Source organism: Equus caballus, chromosome 16, assembly GCF_041296265.1.
Source record: "Equus caballus isolate H_3958 breed thoroughbred chromosome 16, TB-T2T, whole genome shotgun sequence".
Taxonomy (NCBI): Eukaryota; Metazoa; Chordata; class Mammalia; order Perissodactyla; family Equidae; genus Equus; species Equus caballus.
In genome coordinates, this window is record NC_091699.1 from 31,477,905 (window position 1) to 31,490,843 (window position 12,939).

At 40.0% G+C, this 12,939-nt stretch overlaps 1 protein-coding gene across 15 annotated transcripts in view; it reads right to left on the reverse strand.

The window, feature by feature from the left end:
* Positions 1-12,939, reverse strand: part of MITF (melanocyte inducing transcription factor) — a 210,043-nt gene that overhangs the window by 88,112 nt on the left and 108,992 nt on the right. Inside the window, exon 1 of one of the 15 annotated variants that reach the window (XM_005600316.4) lies at positions 7,590-7,941. The exons of 13 other annotated variants lie outside the window; for them this stretch is intronic. In XM_005600316.4, the coding sequence (XP_005600373.1) occupies positions 7,590-7,645 (56 nt within the window). In that variant the 5' untranslated portion in view covers positions 7,646-7,941. Of the gene's footprint in view, positions 1-7,589; positions 7,942-12,939 lie in introns of those variants that run through there. One more of the 15 variants, XM_005600317.4, reaches the window with a different exon arrangement.

Genomic DNA, 12,939 nt, shown 5'->3' on the forward strand with positions numbered 1-12,939 from the left:
CTGAAGAAGACGTAAATCTTCGCTGGCACTTATCCAAATCACTGAAGCCAGACACACAAAGTTCCTGAGAACTGGGGAATGCCCACTGGCGACTCAAGGAGGACCGCCACCAGTTGGACACCAGTTCTAGCTCATTCACTGCCGAGCAGCATGATCTTTAACGAGCCATTCAGCCTCTCTGAACCTCTCCAAAACCCACCTCCCAAATGTACTGCAGCAACTGAGGGAGCTAATATTAGCTAAATTGAAGTGCTCAGCACAGCAGCTGGAACATGGACAAGAGGCAGCCACTAAATGTGACCTGAGTTCCTACCTCGATGGCTGGATTTACTTTTAACCTTCAAAGCTTCTGATGGTTGAGGTATGTGGACATGTGCTCTGAATTACCTGGTATATTCCTAAATTCAAATAGTTTATTCCACTGCTTTCAGCGACCATCTAAAATAGATCAGAAATTCCATTAAATCCAATACTGCAATAGCTGCCTGACCACCCCTCACCTTTGACAGTGATGCCAGTGTCCCTTTCCTAGACTTTATGCAGCAGCCTGTGGTCTCCACATCATGGTCCTCCAAGGCAGGAATCCAGTGGTCAGTTGAAACTTAGTCTCTAGGTTAAAGGAGCTGTTAAACTTTTTCCTGCATTTCCTCTCTTCAATTCCATAGGCAAAGTCCAGGTCTGTCAGCTACTAACCTGTGACCGTGGCCAAGTTAGTCAATCTGTCTGAGCTTTGGTTTTCCTTATTTATAAAGAGTGTTTAATACATCTGCCTCTCAGCATTGTGATGAGGGTTAAAAACTGTAATCGATGTAAAAAGCTTATTAGCACAATGACTGGAACACAGTCCAGTAAAACAAAACATAGTTCAAAATTAGTAGTAAAAAAAAAATTAAACCATGAATATGACACTTCTTTTTTGATGCAAGGAGGTAATTTCTTCTAAGCCTATATGCAAGTTTGGACCATAGTAGATCTGTCTTTTAAGGTTTAGGCAATCCGATTTAATTCAGAGAACTTGACAAAATTTTGCAGAGTGGAGAGAGAAGATGATTTATCTTGCAATTCTCTCATGAAATAAAGTAAAAATTCTAGCATTTTTCTCCAGGAAAAATTAACCTTCATTATAATCATTCAGTTGATAGAACTCAAAGCCTAGCATTTGGCTGCACTTGGGTATAATGTAATTATGGCTTAAAAAGCAGAATGGCTGATGTTCACATACACAGTGGAGACACAGAAAGGCAATATTAACCTCACGTACAGGTGAGAAAGCTATGTCGTGGATAGGTCAAGTTACAGGGGCTTCCACACGATCAGCTGGCTCCGTCTAAAATCAAAATGCTCAGCCTCCATCCCTGGAAATTCTCATTTCAGTTTAGGTAAGGCCCAGGAATCAATGTGTCTACAAAAATTCTGCGGCTGATTCTGATGCCTGGCCATGTTTGAAAACTAATAGTGAAACACCCAAGATCACCCATCTATTTAGTAGGAGAGCTGGGACATGAACCCACATCTCTCATTCTTAGACATGAACACTTTCTTCCGTGTTGGAGAAAAAACACATTCCATTCCCCACCTCCATCCAGTAAGCCTGAGGTGAGTTCTGAAGAGTCCTTCTGATGCTGAATTCAACATGGCGAATGGAACGTAACACGAAGGACTACTCACTCCTGAAAAATGGGCTAAGAAACCAAACAAACAAACACATCTGTCCAGAGACTGCCAATGGATCGTCATGGTTAAAACTCAACTACCTTATCATAAGTAAAAGGAACTGATAGGCTGAATCTACAGAAATTGCCCCAACCAGTTTGTTCTGTTAGCAAAAAATTCTCAAGAGTCTTTTGAAAGTGCTTCCACGTACACAAGTCACTGAAATAAGAGTTGGTCAATGGATTTATATTTTAAATGAGAGTCTGGGTATCTAATATTTCAGAATGCTCAGCACTTTCATTATCTTTGTCTTTCCAGTCCTTCCAAAGCAATCACTTTGTAAGTGTAAGGATGACGTTGTCACCATGTATAGTGGAAGCAAGTACCAATAAGAAAATATATTGTCACTTGTACTTAAACTAGCTGAGAGTAAAACTCACGTAAATGTGAAAGGAAAAGATTTCACAGTTTGGCTTCAAAAACTGGGATCTTCTGGACTTCTGCCATCACCAACCTTGGGCTTTAGTGGTCAAGGAAAAAAATGAAAACCTGCCAAAATTCCAGCTTTTTCTGGTAACATTACCAGCTCGGACAATAACTACTCTAGGTTTCTGGCACAGAGAAAATAAAAAGGCTTGCGAAGGCAGCTTGTCTTTCTCCTCTCCTTCCCTGCAACAAATATTTGAATGCTTTCCAAAGGCCAGGTTCTGCTAGACATGAGGGATGTCATGGTGTCCAAAGTGGACAGTGCTCCTGTCCTCTGGAGCTCTGTGCCTCTCATTGTACAAAAGGAGGAAACATTCTAAAAATTATAGCCACCAATTATAAATAAGTTAAAATCTGAAATCTTTACTTGTCAACACCTAGACCCCAACTGGTTAGTAAAAATTGAGGACTCTCCATATCTATTCAGGATTAATATTCTTTAAGCTAGACCTTTAGCAGGTACCAGTAAGAGTAATCTCGATAACTGATTAGATCAAAAGCAAAGAGAACACTAATGAGACTCCCAATATATCAACATTCTTCAACAGAGGGCACAAAAAAATGATACCCTGTGGTGTAGGAAGAAAACATTAGAATGTTACTTTATAGATATTTTATCCATCATTTTTATTTTCTATTTTTGTACACGTATAATGTAATATAATATGAGTATAATGGCACATGTATATACTTTATAAATAAAAATACAAATATGCTGAGAGAGTTTGCTTAAAAAAGAAAATTCTTCACCTAGGAGGGATGACCAAAAATGTTTAAGAGATCTCTGTAATATACGACCAATGTTCTTCCAGGCAATTTTCATCATCAGATGTAATTTGAAGTTGGTTATTTTCACCACTCCCAAAGAGTTTCTCATTTCTATAGACTCCAACTAAGGAGAATGTCAATCTCTTACTAAAAGATATTTTCAACCAAGGATATGAGGATGCCATTTACTCATTTTATGACCACGACTGATTTCCATTTTCCACAGATGCCACAATGGACTGGCACACTCTTAACATTCAATTCTCTTCAGGAAATTGCCTCTGAAAGCCAGACCATCAAACAGTTACAAAGCAGATAAATTTGAGGTGCCCCACACTCCAGCTTTCTCTCTCTCATATCAAGCTTCCCCACTAGAGCACAGTGTAGAATTCTTTACTCTGTCCAAGTACGGAATCCTGTTCACGTCTACCTGCCACGTTTTAAAAGGCTCTGAAAAACTCACTCCCTACAAGGTGTATGTAATTCATGTGGCATGACATGATACCCCACCTAAAGTACCTTAAAAGGAAGAACTTTGTTTATCCAAAACTATGACAACCTAATGACAGAATTCAGACAGGAGTGTGAAAGTAATTGGAAGGATCTTTTTTAAAGACAGAAAGTCCTACTATCCTTACTCAAATAATTGCCCCAGGCACAGAGAATGCTCTGTCTACTCATCTGAACAACATCATAACAGGCCAGAGAAGATTCAAAGCCTTAGACTGCCATCACTTAACAATCACTGCATGTCCAGGACATATACACCAAGATGCAAAGTTTGCAATGCTGACTGGAAATCAAGACAAAAGTACGAATTACGGTCTTAGGAGCAGTGAATGGGTGCCTTGTCACGGTTTAGGGGGCAACCTTACAAATAGTAATAATGATTTACTGTGATCACATGCTATTTATGCCTGCCCAGCATCCTGTCCCACTTCTTTGGGAAAGTACTCTGATTTCACTTTGAAGAACCAGCTTCCTCACTTTCAGTTTGTAACATACCCCAGGCTTGAAGAGCATATCCACTGAGTGGGCTTGTTCGCCAAGATGGTCCAATAAGAGTCAGCCCCATGCCTTTGACTAGAACTATTGGGGTAAAAGAATTCTCTTTATATTAAGGTTTAAAAAGATGGTAGGATGTAAATCTGGGACTTCCAGGGCCTATGTGGAAAAAAAAGCCAAAGTAGATGAAATAGTAAATGTAAACTGGAAGACGGAACAAAGGACTGAGAAGAAGGAAAAACAAAGAAGGAGTCGGTACTTGGATGGCATTAAGCATCTGGATCAAACCATCCCTGAACCCTTGACAATCCTGGATGTTGGACATTGATTTACAAGGGCCAACCAATCTCCATTTTTGCTTAAGCCAGTTTGATGGTTTCTGTGACATTTTAGAAAATATCAGTTAATCTGAAAAAAAATTGTCAAAGTTTCAACCTAAGGTCTACAACTCAAACAATCCAGTATCCATTCTCCTATTTCTTCCTTGTTTTGGTTGGTACATTGCCACTTACAATATTTCCCAGCTTTCCAGGAGCTAGGTTGCCTTCATGCCCAAGTTTTGCCAATGAGATGTAAGCAGAAATGTCATGAGGTACTTCCAGGAATTATCCTTAAAGAGATATCCTTCTTTGAACCTTCTGCCATCATGTCTCCTGAAATTTGGCTGTAATGGTTGGAGTTCTAGTAGCCATTTGGACCAGAAGGATAAAGCCCAAACTTAAGGATAAAGCTGGAATGTTCTTGGTCCTTCATGACCTGATGGGGCCATCTCCATGAGGAGAGGGATTTTTATATGTTTTATTCACATAAAGATTTCCAAGCACCTAGAAGAATACTTGGCACATAGTAGGATAAATAAATATCTGTTCAGTGGGTAAATTTGGTGTCTCTATCCTAAGAAACACCCTCCCTCATAAAATCAGACAATACTAGAACCTTAGTGTTGGAAGACCTTTGGTCAAACCATTTGCTTGAATCATCCACTAACAGAAAACACATTCTTCCAAGGAAATCTCAGTTCTAGAGACCTACTGTATTTCCTTAATTCTAATGAACTTTCCCTCCACATTTTAAGACTTGTCAAGTCAGAATAGATCTTATAATTTTATAGTCTTATCTAATAGAGTTTGCTCCTCTCCTAAATAGTTGCCTTATAATCAACAGTGAACTGAACACAAGGAAATACATTTGATAGACAAATACTGTGGCATTGGACTAATCATGGCCCCTTGAAAGCTTAAATGAGTTAGACTTTGGGTAGTTCAGAAATCTGGGCATTGGAGAACCCATCAATAAAAAGGTAGAGGAAGGGCACTGGCCCCGTGGCACAGCGGTTACGTGCACATGTTCCGCTTTGGTGGCCCGGGCTTCGCCAGTTTGGATCCCGGGTGCAGACATGGCACCGCTTGACAGGCCATGCTGTGGTAGGCGTCCCACATATAAAGTAGAGGAGGACGGGCACGGATGTTAGCTCAGGGCCAGCCTTCCTCGGCAAAAAGAGGAGGACTGGCGGCAGATGTTAGCTCAGGGCTAATCTTCCTCAAAAAAAAAAAAAAAGGTAGAGGAAGAAACATCAATTCATTCAGTATCTTAAATGAAAATCCACAGAACATAGCTAGGAACAGCATAAGCCCTGGAGCCAGAAGACCTAGGTTGAAATGCTGGCTCTATCATTTCTCAGCTATATGACTTGGGCAGGATTTTTGACCTGCCCAAGCCTCAATTTTCTCATCTGCAGTATGGAGGTAGAAAAAAGGACCTTTGTCAGAGCAATTATGAGAGCAATTAAATGAGAGGATTAAATGTGTTAATACAGGTAGGACACTTAGAATGGTGGCCGGCACACCATGTAGACAATAAGTAAAAGATAGGCAAGGAATTCTTCTACACTATGTTTCAATTCCTGAACTGGTATCCTCTGAGCATCTTAATACCTCAAAACTAGTGAAAACTCACAATTATTTTGTAGGAAGTCAAAACATTTAGAATGTTGCCTTCTGCTATGGTGTTTCTTCGCTTTCTTAGAGGAAAACATAAAAGAAACAATTCACAGCATGCCCCCTCCCTAAAAGAACAGGCACAAAGAAGTGAATGGGCAAGAGCCCAGAGCATCAGTTTCATCAAAGACGTGTGGTAAGAATTTCACTCTGAGAGTTTATAAGGGAAGCATGCTCCTATGGTGAGTATTTTGGTTACCGAGAAAAATAAATAAATAAATTCAAAATCAATTAAGCAAAAAGAATTGAAATTGAGAATTAATTTAGGTGTCAATTCAAGGGGGACATCACTACTGTCCTTACGCTGCATCAGAATGGCATGTTTTATCCATTCGTGCCATCCATTAATTTGCTTAATATTAATATTTAAAAGAAATTAGTAAGTTACAGAGGACATTCTTGTGGGGTATGAGTCACAAACAGCAGTCACCATCTCCCTATTATTTGATTTACAAAGAAGAAATTTATAACTTCTCTAACATAATGACATTTTAAATACATAACTATATACTTTTGTTCATAAAATGCTCTATCATTTTAGAGAGATGAGTAATTAAACTGTTTTAATGACATACAGAATGAAAAACTATCTATAAAAGCAAATTCAATACAGCAAAAATAGCACAAGAAATTAGAAATCATTTTAAAAGCTCCTATAAGACCTATTAAAGATGAACTTTATGAACTTTAACCACACAAATTTGTGGGAATTTGAGTCTTTTTAAGAATCAAATTCTTAAAATAGTTCTGCTACATTTAGTATTTTTCCATCTTTCTTGCCGTCTTTAAACACACCTTCACAAGCTGCTGAACATAATGCTTTTCTGACTTAATCAGAACCTCTCTCATGACCCAGGAACGTTCAGTAAATAATTATTAAGCTCCAGAGGTGGCTTTTGCATAAGTTGATTTGCTTGAATGCCTATTCACTGAGGGACACGGCTTATGTATTGTTTTCAAATCTTATCACTTAACGTTGAAAGTAAATGTTAAAGGCAGTGGGGGGAGCTACCATCTATGTAATATTTCTCCTTTTCAGCATTTCTTTGAAATTGCCAATTTCAAATTTGTTCTACATTTATATGCAGATGATTCTGATGTTTGCATGTTTTCTTTTCCTCTCAAAGAGAAAAAAAATCAATATACAGAAATGCAAATAAGATGTTTATTAATGCAACTGTTACTATTACATCGTGGGGGGGGGGTGGGAGGGGGGGGAGGAGAAACCAAAAATCCAAAGTGTTTGCAATGGGACAGTTTTGACAAATGTTACTAGTTAAGTACACTCGTTTTCCTGAAGAAATCCTCTTTTATTCATGACAAAGCTGGGCTGCAGTGTACCTTGTAATCATACATCACACTCCGTTCTAACTCAGATTTTTCAAACCAGTCATATTTTTTTTTGGCATTATTAATTTGAGACCAACATTCAATTCTCAACGGGAAGGCAAAGAAAATGGGCTAGCATTTTGATCCCCCCCCATTAGTTGTTCTCCTTGTCATAGCCACCTACTAGAGGTTACAGCTGAAGCTGATTAAAGCCACGGTCACAAAGTAACAGTTCCAGTATTTTTAACTCCCAATAAAACCTTCCCTTTCTCTGTCCTCCCCCTTAAAAAAAAACACAATCGCTCCTGTTAAGTAGTCCCAGGATTATTTCCAGAATAAAACTTCACTTACAGATACAAGCTTTCAAAGGAGCAAGGCATGAACATCTGAACTCTAAGCGCCTCCATCTTTTTTCCTTTAAGGTGTTCTGCAAGCCCTTGGCGAAGAGTGAAAGTCAAACTTAGTTCTGGCTCTGGCTGTGTCACTAGGGGTGGCTCCTGATAAGGCCCTGGAAACTCCAATCCAAACACAGCTCGTGCTAGAACGGTGCCTGCTGTCTGTCTGCAACAGCAGACCTGTTTAATCCAGTACCTACTGTACCTGCAGGACAAAAATGCTGCCTCACACTGCAAAGGGGGCTATGCAAGGACCCAGGCACAGCCAGAAATCCAACCCAGCAGCCGGGCGAGCACCGAGTCGGGATGCTGACTTAGCCTTCCCGAGCGCAGGTACCGGTTGAGGCTTGCAGCGGCTGCGTGTTATTAGAGAACTTGAAAGGAGAGGTAATTTCACATACCAGTGAATTTTTAACACTTAATAGAGTCACGGGATCTAGCAGAGTTGTGGGATTGCTCGTGCCCCTTCTCAGTTGGGGAGATCTCGGGCATCAGCTCATCACACACCTCTAGCTGCTTTGCATCCGTGCACAGGCATTTCTGGAACTGGAGCTTGATAATTGAACATGCTCTCCTGCTGACAGGCTAGAGGTCAGGACAGCATTCCTTACCCTCAGACCCCAAGAATATAAGGAAGCCTGTTCTTGCCCGGTCCTGGCAGGAGTCAAACACAAGCTGCTTCTCATTGTGGGCACTACCTTTTGGGACAAACACATCTTTAGGCCATACATCTGTGTATTCTTCTCCAATTAAATTCTGAACACACTGGTATACAAGAAGGAAAAAAACAACAATACATGTTCTCGAAAGACATTTTAAGATTCTGACATGACAACATCAATATTATCAAATATTGATGCAGCTCCTACAGACTCAGCACACCAAGAGGCCCTGCAGTTAGGAAAAGATGTACGTTTCTCCCAACACACAATTCAAAGGTCAGAACAAAGACATCTGACATTGATTAGTTGTGTACGCTGGGCAAGTTACTTCACCTCTCTGTGCCTCAGAGTTTGTCTCCAAAGTAAATGGCTGGAAAACAATGCAATCTCTATAAGCCACAATCAAACTTGAATTCCATAATGTAATGAAATTATCTTTTTAAATTTCCCTTTAATAAGAGGAAATACCCAGCCAGAAGTTTCAGACAAGCTATTTCTGCCTCTCTGTATTCTGTGTTCATCTTTCATCCTTTTGTTTAATAAATATTTATGGAACACCTACTATGTCCCGGGCACTGTGTAAACTCTTGGAGTTTACAGTCTAGGGGGACACACATATTAAATAATCACACAAATAAATAATGATACAGGTGATAACTGCTACAGGGAACTGGAAAAGCTTAAAATGTAAAGGTCAGAGAAGGCTTCCCTTAGGCAGGGACCCCTGGCTGAGAGCTGAGTCGGGGGAGCGGGGAGCGGTGGGGGGGTACCTGGGGAGGGATGGAAGAAGAGCCTTCTGAGCAGTGGTAACAACAAATGCAAAACCCTGAGGTGGGGCGTTAGAATGAAGATCCATTGTGGCTGGAGGACAGAGAGGGAGGGAAAAGCATGGCATCTGTGAGACCAAAGCAGTGAGCAGGACCAGACCGTGCAGGATCTGGTAGGCCAGGGAAGGGTACCTGATTTTGTTCCAAGATGAACAGGAAACCATTGAGAGGTTGTAAGCAGGGGAGAGATGGGATCAGATGTGAGTTTTTGGAAAGGTCCCTCTGGCTACTATATTGAGAACCAATTGGAGGAGGGGCAAGATTGGCTACTGCAATGGTCCTGGTAGGAGGTGATGATAGCTCATTGGTTAGGGGGGGGTGGGCAGAGCAGAGAGAAGGAGCAAGAATGGAGATAAGTGGAGAAAAGTGGATAGAGTACTAGTAAAACTAAAAACTAATAAATAGGAGTGAGGTGGGGAATCCAGGTGCTGATGCAATAATTGCATTTATTAACAACAGTTATTGAGCACTTTCTACACACTGGGTATTGTGCTGGGTACTGGGGTAAACAGATGACTAAGACACTACACTATTCCTTTTACTAACCTCCCCCACCTCTCTTCTCCTGCCTCTAGCACAGTAGTGCATAAAAATCAAGAACACAGATCCTGGTGTCAACCTACTCAGGTTCAAATCCCACCACTTACTAATTCTGTGACCTTGTACAAATTTACTAAATTTTCTGCGCCCCAGTTTCTTCACCTGAGAAAGAGGAAATGATAAGTAGCTATCCCATAGGCTATTGTTAGAATCAAAGGAGATAATATACATAACGTGTTTGGCATAGTCTCTGACACGTAGTAAGCTCTCAATTAAAAAATAGCTCTTATGATTATGACTGTGGGTAGGGCTGTTATCCTGGATTCACACTGACTGATCTAAAGAACCAAGGCAAATAGGACAGAGTGAAAGAAAACACACAGACATTGGAAGATCAAGGAAAACAGAGAGGGTAGGAAATTACCATATCAGGACCTTTAAGGGATTATTTTTTAAAAGACTGAGCCGGCCTCTCTCCCACCTTGGGCATTATTTGAAACTGCATTAAGTTACAAGGTACCCGGGTAAGCTGTAGAACTGAAACCCTGATTTATTACATGCTTACACACAGGGAAAATCTGTACCCTCCGTTGGCTCTCAAATGTTGAACATGAAACCAATGGTATCAATTCCAGCCATTCCAGCAGGGGATACAATATAATGCCAAATGCTCCCCCGGCATGTTCGGCCAATGACATTGCTTGACTTTTTATCCAGCACAATCCATAACCCCAAGAAAGCTATCCATTGACCATTTATATGAGTGTTTAAATAAAATTACATTTAAAAGGCATGTGTTCAACTTATCCATGGTACTTTAGAAAACTCTACTACACCAGCATTCTTGGAGAATCTTCTTGGACACAGCAATGAAATACCCAGCAGCAAATGGATCAAAGCTTGACTTAAATGTGCATATCTGACACCATCTACAAAATTTATGAAACGTTACATACTTTTCCCCAATACTAAAATACTAGTCCTCAAGCAGTCACTCAATTATTCAACAAATGTCTTCTGAGTGGCAGGAACCATGTCTGTTTGGTTTACCATTGTTACCATTGCTTACCATCACTAGAACCTCGTGGAATAAATAGTCCATGGCTGATGTTGAACAAATATCTTTAAAATGAATTAATCTATAATGTGTAAGCAAGTCTCCTGTGCACATTTCTGCTATCCAAATGAGTACCCTAAGTGCATTACATATGTATATACAGATGCGCACACACACATATACAAACCCTAAATTTAAACACAAACTAAGAAATGGCAGCGGAGGAAAAGGAAAAATAATATTTTAGAGTGAAACGCTGAATGCAGAATAATAATATTACATGTACTCTAATGCATTTCAAATCTTAATTACCATTCCTTGCCCCAAATTCCAGCAAATCAACTAGAGTCATCAGAATTCTTACTGACCTTTTCAAGGATGACCTTAACTAAAATGGAACTTAAATCTATCAACCATCCAAGGGACAGCCAAATTTTTCTTAGGATACTAAATTTGGGCCTCAGAATCTTTTTCGAAGGAAAAAATTCAATCACTATGTCAAACAGGTTAGAGAAGAGATAAGAGGTTTTACTTGTTATCTTGTCCAAAACTCAGCTGAAGAAAAGCAGAACCACTGTTTTATCACAGTCAGAATTCTTATTTTATTTGGGTATCAAATGTTTTATTGCTCCCAAAGCATGCCGTTTTCCTATATCTTTTCTTTTGATAGTCATTGCTTTTTTCAGTAAACTCACATTTCTGCTCACCAGTTCCATGACGGTTAACATTTGAGGGCTTATCGTGTGCCCAGTATTCTCCTGACCCATGAACTGCCTCCTCCATTCAATTTGGAAAGTATCTACCCAGTCTTCACATGTCTCACTAGGATCCTCACCAACGGTTCCCAAATCTATATTCCTATCAGAAGCACCTGGGATTCCTGCTCCCCATCCCACTCCCTTAAAATAAACTCAGGAGCATTTAAAAATATAAATGTCAAAGATCTTTCCCCAAACAAATGACTGAATGACATTCTCCAGGGCTGTGGTTTGGAATTGGGTATTGTTTAAAAGATTCTCATAAAAGTCTAATGTGAGGTCAGGCCTGGGAACCACTAATATACAATATAACATATTATAATATATATAATTATATATAATATATTTTATGTAAACTGTCTCTCTAAGAGTGGCAGGGAAATACCCAAGAATTTGAATAAAGAAGTCTTTACTTGTACCGTTTACTTCTTTAAAGTGTGCACTTGAAATTACTATGGATATGCTTTGAATGTTCGGTGAAAGCCTTATTATGAGGTAATTAAAGAGTACCATGAAGTAGTTATGAAACTCAAACAGTACTCTAGGAGAAATAAATACATCCTCTGTTATCCCCACATGTTTTTATGCTCACGTTCTGGGAGAAGTCAGATGCCACCAAAAGGCCCTGCAACTCAAACATTTACTGATTCACCCAGCATGTGAGAGACACTGCTCTCAGTGCTGTGAGAAGACCAAAGGGAAGATGCAGGCGGCTCTGCCTCTCAAGGGCTCACACCACAGAAACGCAAAACTCCCATACACACGCCCATCGTTAAGCGTCGGGGTTAGACAGAAGGCCTACTCCAGGGACTCCATCCCATGGCCGGCTCCTCCTCATCTTTCAGGCAAGGTCTTACAGGTCTTACAGGTTTTACGTTTCTTCCCCAGGGAGCTCTCCCCCTGCCCACACTATCTAAAGCAAAGACACCCACTTCTGTTTTTTGCTCTCTCAGCCAATGTTTGTTTCTTTTATAGCACTTAGTCCAACTTGTAATCATTTTATTTGTCTTTCATCCTTGAAGGCAGGGTCCTTTGTATTTATTTTATTCTCAGTGCCTGGCACATAGAAAGTGCTCAATCAATATTTGCTAGATGGATCGATGGATGGATAGAAGGAAGTAAGAATGGATGGATGAGTGACAAAACGAAAAAAGACCAGGTAAGGAAGGAGCTATGAAATATAATTGGAGGATGGCATTTAATTAATTAGGAAGGAAGTCAACAGGCATAAATGAGACGCACAATTGTATACTCTTTGTTTGGAAGCTTTTCGTTGCTGAACACAACTCACTTTCATGGATGAAGTATCTGGATACAAAGTTACAAGAAAGTGGTCCAGGAGTTCTCATTTGAAACCCTCACAGCGTAACTGAAGGAAATTTTTTTATTTCATTTTAAAAAAATTTTTCCATTTTATTTTTTTTGAGGAAGATTAGCCCTGAGCTAACATCCACCACCAATC